Raw genomic sequence first — 19,896 nt, 5'->3', positions numbered from 1 at the left:
GCCCTGTTTTCCAACACTGAAGACTTGTTCTTCCTTTCCCTCCAATGATTTCTCTCTCCCCACTTCCCCTTTCCCAAGCGACGTGGCATTTCCTCACTGATTTAGGGACGTGAGTCCCTTTCCCTCCCCTGCTGCCCGCCACCCTGTGTATAGTGTACATTGTACCATAGATTCTATTGCTTTTGTGTTTACTACGTGTTTCGAAAAGAAAACCAATATGGCTTGTTATTTTTGAGCTTTTAAATTAAACCAAATCCACTTTATTTTGGAGTTGTAACCGCCCAGGGTTGTTTCCTGCAGGAGGTGACAGAGCTCTTGCCCTCCGTGAGCTGTAACTGTGGAGCCAGCCGGGAGCTTTCCTTGCTAAATAAGCAAAGCCAGTGCAGTGTCTGCCACCAGGGTCCTTGCTCTCCTGAGCTGGCACCGTGTGGGACCAGGGCAGCAAAGAGCTTCCTCGGCCAGAAACCAAGTGGGTTTGTTAACAGGAATCCCAAATATTGCTGGAAATTAACTGGTTGACAGGAAAACAGGCCTGGATGTGCGGAGCTGCTGCGTGCAGGAGCAGCTCTGCCCCCAGGGCTGCTGGATCTGCCTGCGGCACTGAGGGACACCAGCACTGGCATCGCGACCAGCCCTTATCCCTGCCAGCGCCCGTTCCCTGCTGCTGGAGCGAGCAGGACACGTGGCCATGAGCTCTACCACCATGGGGCTGACCTGATTGGTGTCTGCAGGGTGAATCCTCCAGCTGCAGCCCCTCTATAACCACAAGGACACGATCCCAACATCCCGGCACATCCCTCCTGGTCCCCTCTCTCCTCATCTGCGGCACCAGAGAGAGCTCCGGGCTCATCCCCTCCGCATGGACCTCAGCTGGGTCTCAGCTCACTCCATCTTCTCCACCAGCTCCTTCACGGTGCGCCGGGACGTGCCACGCTTGCTGTTGATGACGGCGTTGAAGCTGCAACCGCGGCCGCACACGCTGGTGATGTACTCTGCAGGGGCCAGACCCCGTCTGCGGGTGGCACCGTGGCCATGGGACCCTCTCACCCCATCCCACCCTCCTGGTCCCCCTTACCTTTGATGGCGCTGACCACGGGCAGGCGGAGGGGATGCTCCATGGTGGTGGTGTGAGCGATGCGCTGCCCCGTGGCTGAGGACCGGGCCAGCATCTCCCATGTGAAGAAGGAACCCAGCAGGTGCTGGGTCATAGCTTGGGCTTGTCCCTGGGGCCCTGCGAGAGATCGTGCAGCTGCGGGTGGGTGATGCAGACCCCCGAGCTGGGCACCAGCTCCAGTTTGGGCCTCCTGTTCTGTGGTGAAGGGGGAGAGCTCCCATCTGGGTCCTGGATGGAGACCCTGGGGCCAAGTTCTGTGTCCCCTCTGCTTCAACCACAGCTCCGTGCCCGGTGGCACCCCAAGAGCCCCATCCAGCCCCTCCATGCACCTTGACAGGAGATACCCAGCACGGGAGGCTGCCGGGCAGCGCGTGCCCCCCGCTCTGCTCCCAGAGGCAGGGGGTGTCCATGAGCGTGGCTGGGGGGGGCCAGGTCCCTCCTTGGTGCTGGGGCAGGGGCTGGAGCCTCCGGGCGAGGGGGGGCTCTGGGGGATGTTGGCTGGGGCACAGCTCCGCTCCCCCGGGGTGGGTGAGGAGCAGGGCTGGAGCCCCCCAGCCTGTGGGGACAGAGCGGGGTTGCTGGGGATGGTGCTGGGGACACCCATGGCTGCGGTGCGCAGCCTCCATGGGGCGCGGAGCCACATGGGATGGGGACGCAGGGACACGTGGGGATCAAGACCCACCTCTGTGGCCATGCTGCTCTCCAGCAGCCCCGCCAGCCTCGTGAGGAACTGGACATTGCTGTCACTGATGCCTGTGGGGTCACAGCGGGCGCTCAGCCGTGGGCAGGACCAGCACATCCCCGGCCCTCTCCATCTGTGGTCCCCTCATCTGTCCCAGTGCCACCCAAAAACCGGGTCCCCATGGCTGGATGCTGGAGAGGGGCTCTTCATCGGGGACTGTAGCGATAGGACAGGGGGTGATGGCTTCAAACTGAAACAGGGGGAGTTCAGGTTGGAGATAAGGCAGAAGCTCTTCCCTGTGAGGGTGCTGAGGCGCTGGCCCAGGGTGCCCAGAGAAGCTGTGGCTGCCCCATCCCTGGCAGTGTTCAAGGCCAGGTTGGACACAGGGGCTTGGAGCAAGCTGCTCCAGTGGAAGGAGGCTGGAGCTGGATGAGCTTTAAGGTCCCTTCCAACCCATCGCATCCCCTGACACCCAGCCCTGCTGCCGTTGCCAATGCAGCGGCTGCCCGAGAGCAGCAGGCTGCTGGTGCCGGTGGCAGGGGTGTCCAAAGCCCCCCACCCCCGGATCCATCCGGATGACAAAGAGATCGCTCTCCTCCTCCAGGCTGCGGACGTGGCCCCGGAGCTGCGGGTTCCCCGCCTCCAGCCTCCGGATGCGGCGCTCACGGGGCAGCGGCCTCGTCCCGGGCCGCCGGCGCCCGCCCGGCCGCGGTGTCCTCACCCAGCCTGGGGATGGAGCGGGCTCAGTGCGGGGGCCGCTGCGCCCTCCCATGGGGGACACAGGGATGTGCCCCTGCCCCGGACCTGCCGCGGGCCCGGCTGGGAGTCGGGGGCTCTGGGGTCCTGGTCCCTCGTCCCCTGCACCCCCCGCTTGTCCCAGCTGTGTCCCCATTGCCCCCATCCCCATTGTCCCCCCTCTGTCCCCATTGCCCCCATCCCTGCTGTCCCCCCTCCCCTCAGCCCCATGTCTTGCCCCCGCCTCCCTTCTCCCCAGTGTCCCGCAGCCCCTGTCCCCCTCCCCTCCCCGTGTCCCCCTTCCCTTCCCCCGGCTCCCTCCGCCCGTCCCCGCGGACGCTGTACCTTTAAGAGCCCCTCCATGGGTCTGTTTACAGCCCTCGCACTCCTTCCGGGTCCCTGCGTCCCGCCCCCTCCTCCTCCTCCAATTGGCTCCAAGCTCTCCGCGTCCGTCACTGCGAAGGGCGCTTCCTATTGGCTGTGAGGAGGGGAGAGGCATAGCCGTGGACGGGACCATTGCGGCGCCGAGGAGCTGGGGGGGGGGGGGGTGTTAGGTTGGCTCCGCTGAGCCCTGCTCGGTGCCCATCGGCCGGGATGGACCTGGGGCCGCTGCGGAAGAGCTACCGGGGGGACGAAGAGGTGCAGACAAAGGGGGGACGAACGGGGGGGGCAATGGGTCCCCGGTCCGGCTGTGACCTGGGGCCGCCGTGACCCCCCTCCGGGTTGGCCCGAGGCCTGCAGTGACCCACACACGTGCTGGTGGGGACCGTGGGAAAGGGGTTGACCCCCCCCCCCCGCCCGCTCATTGTGCCCCTGTATTGGGGTGACCCCCCCCCAGGCTGCCCCCCAAGACCCGCGGGTTCCCCCCTTGCCCTGGAGCTGGGGTCACCCCATCCCCTGCATGGATCACACGGGGTGGGGGGGATCCATGTCTTGGCCATGCCCTTGCCCCTGCTGTGCCCCCCCCAGTGCTGGCGGTGTCCCCAAAGGGTGCCCCCCCTTCACCGTGTCCCCGCTGTCCCCAGGCCTTCGAGGAGCAGCACTTGGCCTCCCGTGACCCCATCCAGCAGTTCCGGGTCTGGTTCGAGGAGGCCGTGAGCTGCCCAGCCATCGGGGAGGCCAATGCCATGTGCTTGGCGACCTGCACCAGGTGAGCATGGGGAGGGGGGGACCCTCCCACTGGGACGTGGACGGGCTGGAGAGCTGAGAGCCTCAAGAGGAGCATCACAGGCATGGAGGGAGGGGATTGTCCCCGTGCATCAAGGATGCGAGGCCATGGGGATGCTGCGAGGGCTGGAGCAGCTCTGCTCTGGAGCCAGGCTGAGAGAGCTGGGCTGGGGCAGCCTGGACAAGAGAAGGCTCCTGAAGGGGAGACCTGAGAGCAGCTCCAGTGCCTAAAGGAAACCTGGAGAGGGGCTTGGGACAAGGGCCTGCAGGGACAGGCCAAGGGGAATGGCTTGAACCTGCCCGAGGGGAGACTGAGCTGAGCTCTTAGGCAGAAGCTCTTCCCTGTGAGGGTGCTGAGGCGCTGGCCCAGGGTGCCCAGAGAAGCTGTGGCTGCCCCATCCCTGGCAGTGTTCAAGGCCAGGTTGGACACAGGGGCTTGGAGCAAGCTGCTCCAGTGGAAGGGGTCCCTGCCCGTGGCAGGGGTTGGAGCTGGAGGAGCTTTGAGGTCCCTTCATCCCAACCCATTCCATGGTGTTTCTGTGATCCCCTCTGCAGGGATGGGAAGCCCTCAGCCCGCATGGTGCTGCTGAAGGGCTTCGGGCAGGATGGTTTCCGCTTCTTCACCAACCACGAGAGCCGCAAGGGGAAGGAGCTGGTGAGGCTGCAGCTATGGGGGATCCAGGAGGGGGGTCCTGGGGAGGGAACACCGGGGCTGTGGCTCTCAGAGAGGTGAAGCAGCCCCAGGTGGGTCCTGCACCGCGCACCTTTGGGGTCCTCTGGTCGCTCACATCTTCTCCCCGTCACATCCCAGGATACAAATCCCTTCGCCTCCCTGGTCTTCTACTGGGAGCCCCTCAACCGGCAGGTGAGTTGTGTTCCCCCAGGGATATGGGGAGCAGAGGGAGCACCCATGGGTCAGGCCCTCGGCACGTGGGTGCTCCACACTTGGGGTGGGATTTTGGGGCTCCCACTTGGATGGGGGGGATGAGACGTGATGGAGGGTGCCCATTATTGGGGGCTCGGGGCAGTTCCTCCCTTTGGGTCCGTGCGGCCCCGTTGATGGGGTGATGCTGCCCGGCACAGGTCCGGATCGAGGGCTCGGTGAAGCGGCTGCCAGAGGAGGAATCGGAGCGGTACTTCCATTCCCGCCCCAAGAGCAGCCAGATCGGGGCTGTGGTCAGCCGGCAGAGCACCATCATTCCGGACAGGGAGGTGAGCAGCCACCGCGCTCCCCATGGAACGACCCCGGGGGCTCCGGCGCTTCCCTCCCGCTCACCGGCTTCCCCTGCAGTACCTAAGGAAGAGGAACGCGGAGCTGGAGGAGCGGTACCGGGACGCGCCGGTGCCGAAGCCGCTGTACTGGTGAGTGCTGGGGGCTGTGGCGCGGTGCTGGTGCCCGTTGGACCCCGCTGAGCGCCGTGGTCCTGTGCCAGGGGGGGTTACATCCTGCACCCGGACGTGGTGGAGTTCTGGCAGGGGCAGACCAACCGCCTGCACGACCGCATCGTCTTCCGGCGGCTGCGGGACGGCTCCGAGCCGATGGGCGCCATGAGCCACCGCGGCGAGGGCCCGTGGGTCTTCGAGCGCTTCTCGCCCTGATGCCGCTGCTGTCCCCTCTCCATCGGGAGCGTTGTCCGTGCTTATCCCTTGGGAATGGGGTCGGAAGCTGCCCTGCCCCGTGCCCAGCGCTGGGGGGCGCTGTTGGGGGGCTCTGCTCCAGCGCCATTGAGCGGCTCCTTCCCCAACCGCTCCTGCTTAATTCATCGTGTTCATGGCTGTGGATGGACCAAGGCAGACCTCAGTGATCCCCCCCGACACCACTGCCTCGGGTTTAGAGCCCTGCAAGTGTGCAAGATCTCATTTAATTGTGCAATAACTGACTCAATCATGGCATTAACGCCACCCGTGCTCGTGGCTGTCATTGCCACCACCGTACCCCATCTCCCTGTAACCAGGGGACCCCAACCTGGGGGTTCCTCTCCCTGTTTCCCCCCCACCTCCAGCTGCTTGGCCAAGCTTGGACATAATAAATCCCAATCATTGCAGTGCTGCGCGCTGGCTCTGGTTAATATTTACCCACATGGGGCTGGGCTGTGCTCTCCAGAGCTGGTGCAGCCGGGGGGATCCCAGCCCCATGGGGTGCTGCAGCCCCTGGTCCCCTGGGTCACATCCTGCCATCACGTTCACCCTCCCTGGCTCCGTGTTTGCTCTCCCGGTCACTGGCTCTGGGGCCAGGATCGTGCCCCGTGGATGGGGATCCCATTGGGGTGGGTGGCAGTGAGAGGGGACAGTGGGGACAACACAAGGTGGCACCTCCATGTCCCAGGGAGGAGCAGTGGGGGGGAGACGGGGTCTCCCACCCATCCTGGCACTGGGAGCCCAGATACCACGGGGATGGGCGCAGCCGAGCCTATGGGCACCGAATCCGTGCTGACACCTCCCTGCTCTCCCTCCCTTCCGTGTGGGGCAGGATCCCAGATGCACTGGGGACAAAGAGCAGGCTGTGAGCCGGGGCAGAGCAAACAGAGCGAACCGGGGGGGGGGGGTTTGGACTCCGGCACTTGGCACCGTCCGGCTTTTGTCATAGCTGGGAAGTGGCTGCTGCTGTTGACTTCAGCCTCGGCCGCACCCAGCAACACAGGGAGGGCACCCCGGGGTGGCAGCACCGGGGACGGGCACCCCCGTGTCCCCTCTTCCGCAGGGTCAGGGCTTCCCGGTGGTGGCACCTTTGGCTCTGCCAGGCTGGGGCTGGGGGTCCCCTGAGCTCCCCCCCCCAAAGTGGCCTTTGCTTCCACACCCCATTTATTAACAGCAGTTAATTACCAGCTTCCGACAACCCCAACAGCCCCGGCCTGGCTCTGGGTGCTTCCAGGATCAGGAAGTGATTCCTGGGCGTGAGCAGGAATCCGGCTCCTCCTGGGAAGCCCGGAGCCCCCCATGGAGGCAGCTCAGGGAGCACTTTCCCCATAGGGTTGTTCCCTCTGTGTCACATCCCTGGTTTTGGGGGTGATCCTGGCAAGGACACGGCTCTGCATCGCTGCCTCTGCCCATGGCCACACAGCCCCTTGGGCTTGGGGATGAGCCGGGGGTTCCCCATGGACCCCCCCTGCAGGAGTGATGGGTAGGAGGGGATCGGGAATGGGATCGGAGCCGGGGTAGAACTGGGTGTGCGATGACTCCGGTGCTGCATGGCAAGCAATCAGGGTGAGCATCCTCATCCCAGTACGAACCAGTCAGCGCTCGGGGGTCTCCTCCAGTCCAGGAGCCTGGCCCTGATTCTCAGTTCTCCCTCTGGCTGCAATTACCCAGGGTCTTTGCTTCTCCCTTCAGTCAACACCGCTCATTTCCCCTTCCGAATCCCCGTGGGCCGGCATTCCCGGGAGGTGACGATGATCCAGGTCACTTCTCCTCCTGCTCGCCGCCGGCGCAGAGGTTGGGGTGCTCGGCCAGCGTCGCCCTCACTTTCTTCTTCTCCTTGAAGCGCCCCGAGTTGGAGACCTTGACGTGTTTGCCCTTGCTGCTCTTGTCCACCAGCTTCTCCAGCCGCGCCGCCAACCCGGGCGGCCCCTCCGGGCCCGGCCCTTCCTGGCTGGCACCGGCACCGGTGCCGGCACCGAGGCTGTCGGGGCTCTCGTACAGCACCGTGGGTGCCGCTTGCCGCTTGCGCAGGAACGTCAGCTTCCACCAGCCGTGGCTCTCAGCCATCGCCGCCGTGCCCTGGGATGGAGATAGGGGATGGAATCCTTCCCGGGGTGTCCCTTGGCATTCCCAAGCCAAGGAGCAGGATGGACAAGAGGGATATGAGTTGCTGATTTGTGCCATGTTTGCCAAAGGTGGTTCTCCCGCTGGCTGTGCTCATAGGGGACCCAGGGCAGGAGGTGCCGGGAGGGATGCTCCGGGGATTCGGGCATTGCCAAGCTCCGGGGACACGCTCCGCTGGGGGCTGTCGGATCAGTGACGGGAGTGGATAGGGAGGGATCCCAGTGAGCAAACAGGAAGAGGAACCGGGAAGCAGGTGGGAGCTGTGGAGCTGCCGGGGTCCCTGCCAAGGGTCCCTGCCCCATGCCCAGCCCTGCTGCAGAGGCCCTGGCTGCATCCCGGAAGGCTCTGGCAATCCAGGAAGGCTCCAGGGCCGAGTGTGGCTCCAGGGCAGGGACCAGGAAAGGCGGCTCCCGAGCACAGGAGCCAAACGGGATCCCCTGCAGGAAGGGGATTCCCAGTGCCCCATCCCTGTCCTGAGGGCCAGCACGGCTCCATGACCCCATGGCCCTCAGCTCCTCCTGGATGGTGCCTTTGGCATCGCTTTCAGGTGCCGGGATAAGGGGACAAGGACACCAAGACTGCGACCACCACCGCAGGTGGACACCGGTGCCCCCGGGGGCTCGTGTGCTGTGTCCCCCTCCCAGCTCCATGCCCCCTCATGCCAGAGCCGGGTGGGCTCTGTCACCAGACCATGCGCTGGGGCTGGCGCTGGTGATTCCCACATCCCGCTCCCCACCACGGACACCCCATTCCCTGGTACCTGCACCTCCCGGTGTCCACTGCAGCCGCCCGGCTCGGCGGGTGCCGGGATGGCTCCGGCTGGGATCTGTACCTGCCGCTGCCCCGTTTGCTGCCGGTCAAGGTGAACCCGCGACCAAACCCCTCCTGCGTGAGCAAACAGCGGGGCCGGGCCAGGCCACGGCTGAATATTCATGACGGGGGAACCCGGGGCTGAGCCCCGGCTCCCGGCGGCTGCCGGCGCTGCCCATGGCACCGGTTGCCCCTGCCCCGAGGGCCGGTGTGGGGCGGGCACCACGGCTGCACACGGAGCGCTGCGGGCAGCCGGGGGTTAAGGGCACGAGGCGGGAGCGGACTCGGTGGGATCAGCCGAAACCAGCGGCTGCCAGACCGGTTCCTGCCTCCCGCTGCACTCCCCCCCCCGCCACCGGCTCCCGCTGCCCCTTGGGCGCATCCCATAGGGACACGCAGGGATTCCCCCCTCGGGGTCCCGTGGGCATCCCGGGGTGGCCGCTCCCGGTGGGAACAGCGCCAAGAACATCCCTGAGGGATGTGGGATCTGCTTCGGGTCCTCCCCCCTCTGCCGCGAAGGGATCCCCAAGGGACACAGGATCCCCTGAGGGGTGGCTGGGGATCCTCGAGGGATCTGGGATCTACTCTGGGTGCCTCCCTGCAAAGGGATCCCCAAGGGACCCAAGATCCCATGAAAGGCATCTGGGGATCCCTGAGGGATCTGGGATACCCTCTGGGGTATCTGGGGATCCCTATAGGACCTGTGACCTGCTTGGGCACCTCCGAGGGGTCCAGACTCTGTGCTGGGGCACCCAGAGGTCTCTGCGGGATCTGCTTTGGATCACTCCCCTGGGGATCCTCAAGGGACCCACGATCCCCCCAGGAGCGGCTGGGGACCGCACGGGGATCCCGGCTCTGTGCTGGGGCACCAAGCGGTCCCTGAGGGATCCGGGATCTGCTCGGGGGGCAGCCGCGGATTCCCATAGGATCTGCCCCGGGATCAACCAGAGGGATGCGCTGCACTGCGCACGCGCGCGCGGCCCACCGCCTCCCTCCCCTCCCGATTGGTCGGCGCCGCCTCCTCCCCCGTCCGATCGCAGCCAACCGGGGCGCCGGGGCGTGGCGCCGTCGCCATGCCGCTCACTTCTGATTGGTCCTACGGGGCGGTGTCCTTTAGACGAGAAGCGTTTTGATTGGATGAAATACAGGGCACCGTGGCCGGGGATTGGCTGAGGCGGGGCAGAGAGCGGGGAGTGAGGGAGGGGGACAGCGGAATTGGAGCGGTGGCATCATGCAGGTCAGGACCGGAATCGGGATCGGGATCGGGAGCGGGGACAGGGACGGGGACAGCGGGGAAGGGGCCCCGGTGCAGCCCCATCCGCCCTCCATCCGCCTCTCGCCCCCCCGCAGCTCTCTCCCCAGGACTACCAGAACGTGCCCATCGACATCCAGACCGGGAAGCTCCTGGGTATGGCACCCCTACAGGGTGGGATGGCGTCGGGGGGTCCGGTCACTCGTGTCCTCGGTGCCGTGCTGGGTTGATCCCCCCCTTTCCCCTCCAGCCCTTCCCGGAGCTTGGGAAGGAGCTGGGGCTTTATCCCTGTGTTGGGGATGGGACCCACGGGAGCCTCGGGGGGTGACCCCGTCGGGTTGAGCCCCCCCCAGCGCCGCCGTCCCTGCTGACCCCCGCACCGCAGACTGGCTGGTGGACAGGAGGCACTGCAACCTGAAATGGCAGAGCCGGGTCCAGGCCATCCGCGAGAAGATCAACGCGGCCATCCAGGACATGCCGGAGAACCAGGAGATAAAGCAGCTGCTGGATGGGGCCTGTGAGTGTGGCCTGGGGCTGGGGGGGGGACCCCTGACAGGGACCCCAGTGACCGCATCCCTCCCTCCATCGCAGACCTGCACTACTTCCATTGCCTGAGGATCGTGGAGATCCTCAAGGGCACTGAGGCTTCCACCAAGAACCTCTTTGGGCGCTACTCGTCCCAGCGCATGAAGGTGAGCGTGGATCATGGGGGCCTGGGGTGGTGGGCTGGTGTTCACTCATCCTCACCTCCTTCCTCCTCAGGACTGGCAGGAGATCGTGTCCCTCTATGAGAAGGAGAACACCTACCTGGGTGAGGCAGCTCCGGAGGGAGCCCTTTGGAGGGGGTCAATGGGTGGCTTTCAGTCTCCAAACTGGGATGAAGATGGGGCGTGCAGGGGAAGGGGGCAGGATGCGCGGGGCTGCCAAGTCCCACCATGGCTGGGGAAGCAGCCGAGGTGGCTGCGGTACCCCGCGCACCTCCTGGGTGTGTGGCCCAGGCTCTCAGCCCCTGTTTCCCCCCGCCCCGTGCAGCCGAGCTCGCCAGCCTCCTGGTGCGCAGCATCAGCTACGAGCTCCCGTCGCTGCGGAAGCAGATCAGCCGGTGCCAGCAGGCGCAGCAGGACTGTGTGCGCCGCGAGGAGGAATGCCAGCTGGGAGCAGCGGAGCTGCGGGAGCGCTTCTGCTCCTCCTGCAAGCAGTACGGCATCACCGTGAGTGACCCCGCGCCAGCATTGGGCTCCTCAGGATGTCCCCGTGGAGCTGAGGGTGACCCCGCAACGCTCCGCCTCCTCCCTGCTCGTGCCAGCGGAGGGGGAAGGCAGCACAGGGAGGCTTGGGCCGCTCTGTCCCCAGGGTGACAACGTGCGCCAGGAGCTGCTGGCCTTGGTGAAGGACCTGCCGTCGCTGCTGTCTGAGGTCGGGGCAGGAGCCAGCGCGCTCGCCGAGGCCGTTGAGCTGTACCAGGCCTGTGTGGAGTTTGTGTGTGAGAGGTGGGTTTGGGGTGCAGGGACCCCCCCCCATGTCCCCTGCCCATGGGGTTGGGCTGGGGCTCACCCTGAGGGACCCCGCTGGGGTTTTGGGGGTGCTGGGCACTGATGTCCCCGTGGGGGCCGCCAGCCCTGCAGAGCTGGTGGTGCCCCTGCTGCGGTTCGTGGGGAGCAGAGGCAACACCACCGTGTACGAGTGGAGGACGGGGCTGCGGCCGCTGCGCGTGGAGCGGCCGGAGCTGCAGGAGGAGCCGGAGCAGCCCAAGGAGGACTCGGTGCGTCCCGGCTGGGCGGCGGTGCTGGGGGGAGCCCCATCCGGCTCTGCCCCCGCTGGGGTCTCAGGGGCTCTCTTGTCCTTTTCCCCATAGATCGACTGGGGAGACTTCACCCTGGAGCCAGCTGCGATGGGTGATGGTGCCGCTGCCAATGGGGGAGCGCAGAGCGAGGGGATCGACTGGGGGATCACCATAGAGCCCGGTCCTCAGGTGTGATTTGTGCTCCTGGGGTCTGGCCCTGCTCCAGGGCCGGGCTGGGAACTTGGGGGTGTCCCCAGCACCCTGCTCTCACACGGTGCCCGTCCTTCTGCAGCAGGATGATGGCATTGACTGGGGAGATGGGGAGAGCCAGGAGGTGCAGATCACGGTGGTGGAAACTGGCACTGAGGGTGAGCGCGGCTGCAGAGGGACATGGAGGGTCCAAATAACGGGATCCCAGAGTCGTTTGTGTTGAAGGGAGCTTAAAGCTCCTCCAGCTCCAACCCCTGCCACGGGCAGGGACACCTTCCACTGGAGCAGCTTGCTCCAAGCCCCTGTGTCCAACCTGGCCTTGAACACTGCCAGGGATGGGGCAGCCACAGCTTCTCTGGGCACCCTGGGCCAGCGCCTCAGCACCCTCACAGGGAAGAGCTTCTGCCTTATCTCCAACCTGAACTTCCCCTGTTTCAGTTTGACCCCATCACCCCTTGTCCTACGGCTGCCCTGGCCTTCACTCCCCGTGCAGGGCCCTGACCCCACTAAACAGTGCCATGGGGTGATGCTGTTCGGGACAAGCTGGGGTGTGGGGTGTCTGAGCCATGGAGCTCTCTCCCCTGCTCATCCCCAGTGCCCGAGGGGGTTGCCTGCGGCTCCGATGCCCTGACGCTGCTGGAACACACCGAGACCCGGAGCCAGTTCATCGACGAGCTCATGGAGGTGAGGACGCTGCAAGGAGCTGGGTAAGGGGCATCAGGACACCATAGTGGAGTGTCCCCCCCAACCCGTGTCCCCACAGCTGGAGCTGTTCCTGGCCCAGCGCCTGGAGGAGATGGAGGAAGAGGCCGACATCGTGGCCATGACCCAGTTCCAACTGGCCCCTGCTGTGCTCCAAGGCCAAACCAGTGCCCACGTGAGCTCGCTGCTGGCCACCACGCGGGCTCTGCTGGGCCAGCTCTGCACCCGCAGCATGCAGCACCTCTTCATGATCCTCGCCTCGCCCAGGTCCTCAGTGGGGTCACAGGGATGGGGCCATAGGGCTCTGTGGGAGGTGTCCCATGGTGGGGCCAGGGCTGATGGGGTCCTGGCTGTCCCTTGCAGGTACGTGGACCGTGTCAGTGAGCTGCTGCGGCAGAAGCTGAAGCAGGCGGAGCTGCTGCTGGCCAAGAAGGAGCTGATGGGCCAGAAGAGGAGGGAGGCCCTGGCTGAGCAGGGGGCACTGGAGCCCAAGCTGGACCGGCTGATGGAGAGGACCAAGGAGCTGCAGAAGCTGGTGAGGGAGGGAGGGAAGGAGACCCCACAGGGCCCCTGCTTTGTCCCCCACAGCCGTTCATCCCCCCCTTTGTCCCCCACAGCCGTTCATCCCCCCCTTTGTCCCCCACAGACGTTCATCCCTCTCTGCCTCTGTCTTGCAGATCGAAGCCGACATCTCCAAGCGCTACAATGGGCGCCCAGTGAACCTGATGGGCATCTCCTTGTGAGAGAGAGGCAGAGGGGGTCCTGGTCCCCAACACCCCCCCCAGTTCACAGCCTTGGGATGCTGGTAATGTGTTTATGGCCTCATTGAGGAGGTGAATGTTGCTGAATAAAGCCAAAACCCTTTTCCCACCCATGGCCTGGGTTTGGGTCTTGGTTGGGTTTGGGCTCTAGGGATGTGCGTGGGACGTGGGGGGACCCACAGGATAAGGCTGGACCACCCCCAGCATCTCCTGGGCGGGGCCTGTTGCAGCCACTGACGTCACTCAATGGGCGCACCTCTCCTGACACGCCATTGGTCCCCGTGCTTCTCTTGTCCCGCCCCCTCCTACTTTACAGTTGCTCATTGGTCGGGCTCTGCTGTAGGGCTGGGCCCCCCATAGGGCGGGAGCAAGATGTGGGCATCCCTCCCTCCATCCCTCTTTGCATCCCTTTGTCCCTCCATCCACCCCTGCATCCTTTCCTGCATCCCTCCACCCCTGTTTGCATCCCTCCATCCCTCCTTGCATCCCTTTGTCCCTCCGTCCTTTCCTGCATCCCTCCATCCCCCTCATCCCCTCTCAGCCAATTTTTGAGGTGCAGAAGCCGGGTCCAAGGTCTCCAGGAGCCTCGACCAGCTCCTCCCACTGCCCTGAACCCCCCCCCGGCTCCTCCTGGGCTCTCACAGCAGTGGGGTCAGCATGGCCATGGGGCTCCATGGGGCTGGCGGGGTGCTGCGGGGCGGCCCGCAGGGATGTGGGGTGTCCCCCGGTGTGCCGGAGCCCCCTTTATCCCTGTGTCACTTGTGGGAGCCTTTGTGCTCCTCCTCCTTGTTCTCTGCTCCCTCTCTGGGGGCTGCCTGGGATGGGGATGGGGGACCCGGGGCCTCGGGTGGGTGTTGGGGACCGGAGGGAGTTCCCGCGCTCTCCAGTTCCGCCAGCAGAGGGCGCTGCAGGACAGCGGATACGCAGTCTCGGTAGGGGCGGGGCTAAGCTGGGGCTGGGCGTGGCCATACACCATATAAGGAGTGCGCCCGGCCAGGGGTGTGGCTATGCAAATGAGGCCTCTGCTCTGCGAAGGGAGCATCGAGCTGCGGCGGTGGGAGGGAGCGGGGATGGAGCCGGGATGGAGCCTCGCTTGTCGCATCCCAGCAAACCCCGCTGTGGGTGTGCAGCCCTCGGCCTTGGAGGTGTCAGCGAGGGGAGATCGCTTGGAGGGCTGCAGGACCCAAGACAAACGTTCACACATTCAGCTTCTTCCCTGATGGTTGAGCGGTGATTCCCTAGCTTGGGAACGGGGCTGACTGGGAAGAGGAGCAGGGATGTGGGAATGACGCAGGACCCCCCATGTGTCTCCAAGACAACCGCTGCCTCTCCGGCACAACCTCTCCCGCGCAGCCCTCAGCTCCCCGCCGCTCGCCCTCCCGAGCAGCAGAGGGGGAAGCTGCCACCAGGCAGAGCAGGCGGTGCTGCAGGGGCGAGGGCTGGACGGGGCCACCCTGCCTGGGTACCCCCCCATGGCCCTGCGCTGCTGCTCACTCCCAAAGCCAGTCCTGAGACCAGAAGGGCTCTGTTTAATGCAGGTCTCTCACTGAAGTCCAGACACTGCTTTCTTCCTGCTATTGGAAAACCAAGATGAGAAAACACAGATATTGGATGGTGCAGGAACCCCTCACAGCCTCCTGCTTAGCAGGTAGATCCCTCATCTGAGAGGCAGGGGGACCACAGCATCTCCGCACAGGCGGGGACCCCGAGCCCACAGCAGGACTCACACACAGAGGTCATGTCTGTGTTCAGGTTCTTGCAGGGAGCAGATGGAGGCTTCCCTCCTCTCCCACCTCCCCCGGCACAGAGAACCCCTGCCTGGCTGCAGGGGGGCAGCCACCCCCCATAGAGATGCTGGATGTCGGAGAGGAGCACCACGTTCTGCACCAGCCTGTGCACACAGACAGGAGGGTGGGTGAGGCAGGAGCACCGTGAGGTGCCCACCCTGCCAAGGTGACCCAGCAACAGCTCCATTGGCACTCCCAGCCAGCATCCTCGAAGGCAGACTGGAGCACTGTGTCCTGTCCCTCCATCCAGCCCTCACTAATGCTCCACTCCCGTTGGCACCGGTGCGCTCCTGCCCCTGAAATCCCTGAGGCTCCATTCCAGAACTGAAAAGGAGCCTTCAAGGGGAGGTGGGTACGGCCAAACAAGGAAATGAAAAGGCAGCCATGCAGGAAACCAAGCCAGAGCCTGTATCATTACCTGGGATGTTTTGCATTTCAGATGGGCTTCTCAGAAAATTACTGCTTCCACAGCAGCTTCCTCTGGACCCGAGGCAGTGCAGGACCAGTATATAAACCATCGCAGCTCTTGAATCTCCCATCCACTCCGCTCTGCTTCTTCGCCTTCAAGCAGCAAGTGAGTTGGAAGCTCTGAGCTGTACTGGGCTTGGGGCAGCCTGTCCTGGGAATGGAAGTGGGGAGAAGGTTTGGTGTGGAGAGGGACTGGGTTTAGGCTGAGGGGACTCTTGGGCTCTTGGCTTGGAAAGAACTTCCCTGGGTCTGGTTTTTGGTGATGGAAAGGCTGCTCCTGCTGCTTGCAGACCAGGTGGTTCCTGCCCGTGTGTCTCAGCTGATGGGGGCTGTCGTAGCGCAGGGCTGGGAGCTGCTTCTCATGGGAGAGGGAAGGGGAGAGAAGGGCTTGTGCAGAGAGAGGCTGGGACTGAGCTGAGGTGGCTGCTGGGCTTGGAGGTGGTCAGCGTGTGCTGGGCCAGGAGGTGCCTTGGCTTGGCCAGGGTTGGCTGCAGAGCTGCCGCTCACGTGTCCCATCCTCTGCTTGGCCCTGCCCTGTGTCCAGGTGAAGCTCCAGCATCCAGACATGTCCTGCTGCAACCCGTGCGTGCCCTGCCAGCCCTGCGGCCCGACCCCGCTGGCCAACAGCTGCAATGAGTGCTGTGTCAGGCAGTGCCAGAGCTCCACCGTCGTCATTGAGCCTTCCCCCGTGGTGGTGACCCTGCCCGGCCCCATCCTCAGCTCCTTCCCTCAGAACACCGTTGTGGGCTCCTCCACCTCCGCTGCCGTTGGCAGCATCCTCAGCTCCGAGGGAGTGCCCATCAACTCCGGGGGCTTCGACCTCTCCTGCATCACCAACCGCTACTGCGGCACCAGGTGCAGACCCTGCTAAAGCTGCTGCAGACGCCCCACAGAAGGACACCAGGAACCCAGGAGATGGTAATGGACTGAGCACGGACATCCCGGCCATTGGTCTCAGAGGCAGTGAGCATCCATGGCTCCACCTGCAAGCGAAGGCAGGAGGAAGCATACCCGGGCAGTCTGGAAATGTGGTCCGTTGTAACTTGCCTGTTCTCTCCCTCTTCTTCCTCTCTCCTTTTTCTCTGTTGTCTTCTTCTCCCTGTGCTGTAAGGACCTGCTAAGCCCCATCAGAGGAGGGACCTGCTGCCCCTCTTCCTCTCAGGGGCAGGCAGACACCTGGTGCAAACTCCAGCCTGGCCAAGGGGCATAGACTCCAAGGTCCTTTTGTGCTCCCTGCACCATGGTCCCACTCAGAGGAACTCCTTTACCTCTTTTAACTCATTAAAGTTCTGCTGCATCCCAGCCTTGGCTTCTGTGTGGTCCTTCTGTCTCTGGATGCAATCCCCAGCTGCCAGAGAGAGCAGCATCACTCTGGGGAGATCTTGCAGGCACAAAGGAGAGGCATCGGCGTTCCCGGAGGAAGGGTAGGGTGAGACACAGGCACTGGGCTCTGTTCAAGACACTGAGGAAGATGTCCCTGGCTCCTGCAGGGCCAGAAACCATCATCTTGCTCCTTTCCCGCACACAAATGCCCTCCTCAGCCTTTGGGAAAGGGATGGGCAGAGTCTGGTTCCCTCTTCCACCCCCATCGCTCACCACACATCTCCCATCCTTTGCCACGTGCATTCTCCAGCAGGGATAACTCCAGTTGTGCCAGAGCATCAGAAGTCCCCTCTTGTCCCTCCAGTGCTGGCACCCAAGTGCCCTGCCTGACCCCGTGTGCCACCAGCTTCCGCCAGGACAAAGCCTTCTCCAAACCTGAGCCCAAAAGGTGGAACAAAGCACTCTGAGGGCTGCCTGGGATCCCACAGCTCTGCCCCAGGGAGTTTTTCTCCTCCCATCACCCAGTAGTTAAAGCACTTGCTTGGTCAAACCAGCTTGTGAGCTGCCAGGCTCAAGGGGAGCCAAGCACCTACATAAGCAGCTAGGAACCTACACAAGCAGGTAGGAACCTAGAGGCATTCCAGAGCTGGAACAGCAGTGCTCAGGCAGGACAGACCCCTCACAAGCCATCTCCAGCAAGGCAAAAGGCTCCCTGGTGACCTGCTGTGGCCTCCCAATGCACAAAGAGTCCACAATGGTTTTCTTTGGGAAGGAGCTGAGGATGGGGCTGGGCACCAGCACAGGGGAAGGCTCAATGACAACCATACAGCGCTGGCACTGCCTGACACAGGGCTCATTGGAGCTGGCGGGCAGTGGGGCTCTCTGCAGGGCAGCCACTGGTCATAGCAGGATGTGTCCCTTGAGAGAGGGTGGGTGAGAGCAGAGCATGGGGTTGGAGGAGGAGCAGCCTGTCAATCCGCAATCCAAGGTACCCACTGTGGGAGCAGGCAGGGGCTACACAGCAAAGTGCACGTCATTCCTTGCCTTCGGATCTCAACGGCCCTGCAAAGAGCATCCAGGCCCAAGAAGGCTTCTGTCTAGTCCGGAGCTCAGAATCCCCTTCATGGAATCCTCAGTATCCCTTCATACCAGACCTTTTCTCCACTTCCCACTTTCATTAAAGGCAGCCCCACGCCTCATCATAGGACGGAGCTGAGATGTTCATTCAGGCAAGACCACATCCTGGAGGAAGAGACCACAGCTTCCAACTCTCCTGTTCCACACGGAGAGAAGCAGATGAGTTAAGAATGGTCCTGGTCCTGCACTGCTCCAGGCCTAGAGAAATCCTTTGTGGAAGTAATAATTTCCTGGAAGGCTCATCTGAGTTGCGAAACATGCCAGCTAATGACATGGCCTGTGTTTGAGATTCCTGCCCTATTATCTTTTAATTCCTGTGTTTATACCATGTTCGCTCCCCCATGGATATTTACTTCGAGGGCTGATGAGAATTCCAGGAATTCCCAGGGCAGGATTATGTCATTGCTGTCATAATGTGGCTCCAAAGTGCTGGAGGGTTCCTTTGCAGGCTGGAGGCATTGTTGTGGGCACTCCTATAGGGTTGTTTTCAGCCCAATTGGCAGGGAAAGCCAAGCTCCTTCCAGCCCTGCAGTCCTTGACCAGCCATCCTCCCATGTATGAGGAAAGGTTGGATGGAGTCGGGCAGCATGGTCAATAGTGTGCAATAATGCAGAAAGGGGGATGCAGTAACCAAACAAGGGATAACAATAACCAAGCTTAGAAGTCTCCCATAGCAAATTGATGAGCCCTGAAGAAAATACAGGCATAGCTTTGGGGAAAGGCCACCTGGACTTTGCAACTGATAAGAAGGGGAAAATGGGATGGACATAAGGATCTGGGGAACTCAAGGAGAGCCTATGGGACTAACAAACAGATATCCTTTGCTGCTGCCCTGCTTCTCTCTTTATTTGGCTAAGGATAGGAACGTTGATAGGACCAAAGGCTTTGTGCTTTGCCCTGGCATTGATGCCCTCTCTAATAGTGAGGATGAGGGAGTACAGCTCCCTCTTCCCATCCGGAGCTGATGCGTGGTGTTGTTCTACAGCCTCCCGGTGTCCTTGTTCACCCTTTTGTGAGCTGCCTCATGAACTGCACTAATGAACCCTCTTGGCCTCCTGGCGAGTTCGCGGCACCCTGGTGTCAGAGGAGACAACTTCTGGGTGAGGCAAGGGTGAGCCATGCCCCGAGGCAGCGAGTCCCTGGGTGCCAGGGTGTGCGGAAGGCTTTGGGTGAGTGCCCGGAGTGGCTGTCACCTCCTGTACCCGCAGTGTTGCACTGAACAGGCTGCATCCCTGCCACTGACAGAGGGATGCCCAGTGAAAACCACCAGCGCTGTACTGGGCCTTGACCTGTGCCTATCGAGCTGGGCATGGGGTGGCCCCACAGCTCCTTTGATTCTGCTTTGACCTCCAGCTTCTTCACAGACCTCTTTGCCCTGGACTGTCCTCCTGTCCTTCCCTGCATCTCCTCTTATCCCACCTTCCCTCATCAGCCTGCTCTTCACCCATCTGCTTCTGTCCTTTCCTCTCTGTATGATGCTGACATCCTCTGGGAACATTTCTTCTTGTCATCCCTGATAGTCCCTGCCTGCTTCTGGTCAAAAAGACCCATCCGACCCGTTGCTGTTAGCTTTTACCTTTAAAAAGAAGTGGTTTCTTGTTTGGTTTCTTTGCAAACAAGCTCAGATACACAACCATGATCTGTTGTATTCACAGGCAGTGGGGACTCCACTTTGGGACTGGTACCGGTACCAACTCGTGAACTACCTCAGCCCTGCATGTCTGGCTCTGAAGGACTGTGTGAGGTCCCATCTACCTGTGCCTCTGTGTGCTAGCCATGGACCCTAGACCAGGTGATGGAATGGAGGAGAAGGCAGAGATGGAGCTGTCCTCAGGTATTAGTGTCCCCTTATCCCTACTCCTGCCACCCTTTGGAACCATCCTCTCCTTGAACGTGCTCCAGGGCCAGTGCTCCAGGCCCATCTGGGAAGAGATACAGCAAGGCTGCAAGGACTGATGGTCATTTGCTGTGGAGTAGTCAGGAATGTCTTCCTCAGCTCCAAGGGACACAGCACAAGAGGTAACCCAGTGCAGTGAGTCCTACCCCCTCTTCCTCTGGGAATGAGCGAAAGTCATCTGCAACCAACATAAATTGTCTCCAAGAAGCTACCTTTACCCTGAGCAGAGTGGAAGAGTTCCCATGGAAGGAATAAGGACTCGGAGGCCCAGGCTTGGATGCAGCACAACTTTAATGAGGGTAAAGA

At 62.9% G+C, this 19,896-nt stretch overlaps 4 protein-coding genes and 1 long non-coding RNA gene across 7 annotated transcripts; 3 read left to right on the top strand and 2 right to left on the bottom strand.

The window, feature by feature from the left end:
- Window positions 1-282: 282 nt before the first annotated feature.
- Window positions 283-2,943, bottom strand: LOC308229601. 2 transcript variants are annotated; one of them, XR_013958414.1, is made up of 4 exons: window positions 2,877-2,938; window positions 1,797-2,012; window positions 1,076-1,231; window positions 283-992 (listed from the first exon to the last, which is right to left on the bottom strand). It is a non-coding gene; the product is annotated as an uncharacterized lncRNA (long non-coding RNA). The 2 variants fall into 2 exon arrangements; XR_013958413.1 differs by having other exon boundaries at window positions 285-992; window positions 1,797-2,046; window positions 2,877-2,943.
- Window positions 2,944-3,062: 119 nt separating this feature from the next.
- Window positions 3,063-5,733, top strand: PNPO (pyridoxamine 5'-phosphate oxidase). Of its 2 annotated transcripts, XM_080633412.1 has the most exons (7): window positions 3,063-3,170; window positions 3,557-3,681; window positions 4,254-4,353; window positions 4,510-4,563; window positions 4,782-4,910; window positions 4,990-5,060; window positions 5,132-5,426. In XM_080633412.1, exons 1-7 carry the CDS (start codon window positions 3,126-3,128, stop codon window positions 5,295-5,297), a joined length of 690 nt encoding a protein of 229 aa, XP_080489538.1. In that variant the 5' UTR covers window positions 3,063-3,125; the 3' UTR covers window positions 5,298-5,426. The 2 variants fall into 2 exon arrangements, with proteins under 2 accessions (XP_080489538.1, XP_080489537.1); XM_080633411.1 differs by having other exon boundaries at window positions 4,782-5,060; window positions 5,132-5,733.
- Window positions 5,734-7,097: 1,364 nt separating this feature from the next.
- PRR15L (proline rich 15 like) lies at window positions 7,098-7,403 on the bottom strand (the record flags this gene model as incomplete). Its single annotated transcript, XM_080633386.1, has 1 exon — window positions 7,098-7,403. The coding sequence occupies one exon, from the start codon at window positions 7,401-7,403 to the stop codon at window positions 7,098-7,100; it is 306 nt and encodes a 101-aa protein (XP_080489512.1).
- Window positions 7,404-9,501: 2,098 nt separating this feature from the next.
- CDK5RAP3 (CDK5 regulatory subunit associated protein 3) lies at window positions 9,502-13,007 on the top strand (the record flags this gene model as incomplete). Its single annotated transcript, XM_080633487.1, has 14 exons — window positions 9,502-9,576; window positions 9,621-9,678; window positions 9,908-10,039; window positions 10,114-10,214; window positions 10,285-10,333; window positions 10,555-10,733; window positions 10,876-11,012; window positions 11,140-11,284; window positions 11,378-11,494; window positions 11,598-11,673; window positions 12,111-12,199; window positions 12,279-12,484; window positions 12,581-12,752; window positions 12,895-13,007. 14 exons carry the CDS (start codon window positions 9,502-9,504, stop codon window positions 12,958-12,960), a joined length of 1,602 nt encoding a protein of 533 aa, XP_080489613.1. The 3' UTR covers window positions 12,961-13,007.
- Window positions 13,008-15,798: 2,791 nt separating this feature from the next.
- LOC308229612 (feather keratin Cos1-1/Cos1-3/Cos2-1) lies at window positions 15,799-16,104 on the top strand (the record flags this gene model as incomplete). The annotated part of the gene is made up of 1 exon (XM_080633711.1): window positions 15,799-16,104. The coding sequence occupies one exon, from the start codon at window positions 15,799-15,801 to the stop codon at window positions 16,102-16,104; it is 306 nt and encodes a 101-aa protein (XP_080489837.1).
- Between the last annotated feature and the right edge of the window lie 3,792 nt (window positions 16,105-19,896).

The sequence above is a fragment of the Psittacula echo genome (assembly GCF_963264785.1).
Source record: "Psittacula echo genome assembly, chromosome: 23".
Classification (NCBI taxonomy): Eukaryota; Metazoa; Chordata; class Aves; order Psittaciformes; family Psittacidae; genus Psittacula; species Psittacula echo.
Note: the sequence above shows the minus strand (reverse complement) of the source record. Positions and strands in the feature narration are given on the sequence as shown.

What these genes read in the sequence shown, in the direction of transcription:
- PNPO (XM_080633411.1), top strand. Translation starts at nt 3,126, where the DNA reads ATGGACCTGGGGCCGCTGCGGAAGAGCTACCGGGGGGACGAAGAG. An exon ending in GCTACCGGGGGGACGAAGAG is followed by an intron (nt 3,171 to 3,556) that starts GTGCAGACAAAG and finishes CGCTGTCCCCAG; the next exon opens with GCCTTCGAGGAGCAGCACTT. An exon ending in GGGAGCCCCTCAACCGGCAG is followed by an intron (nt 4,564 to 4,781) that starts GTGAGTTGTGTT and finishes TGCCCGGCACAG; the next exon opens with GTCCGGATCGAGGGCTCGGT.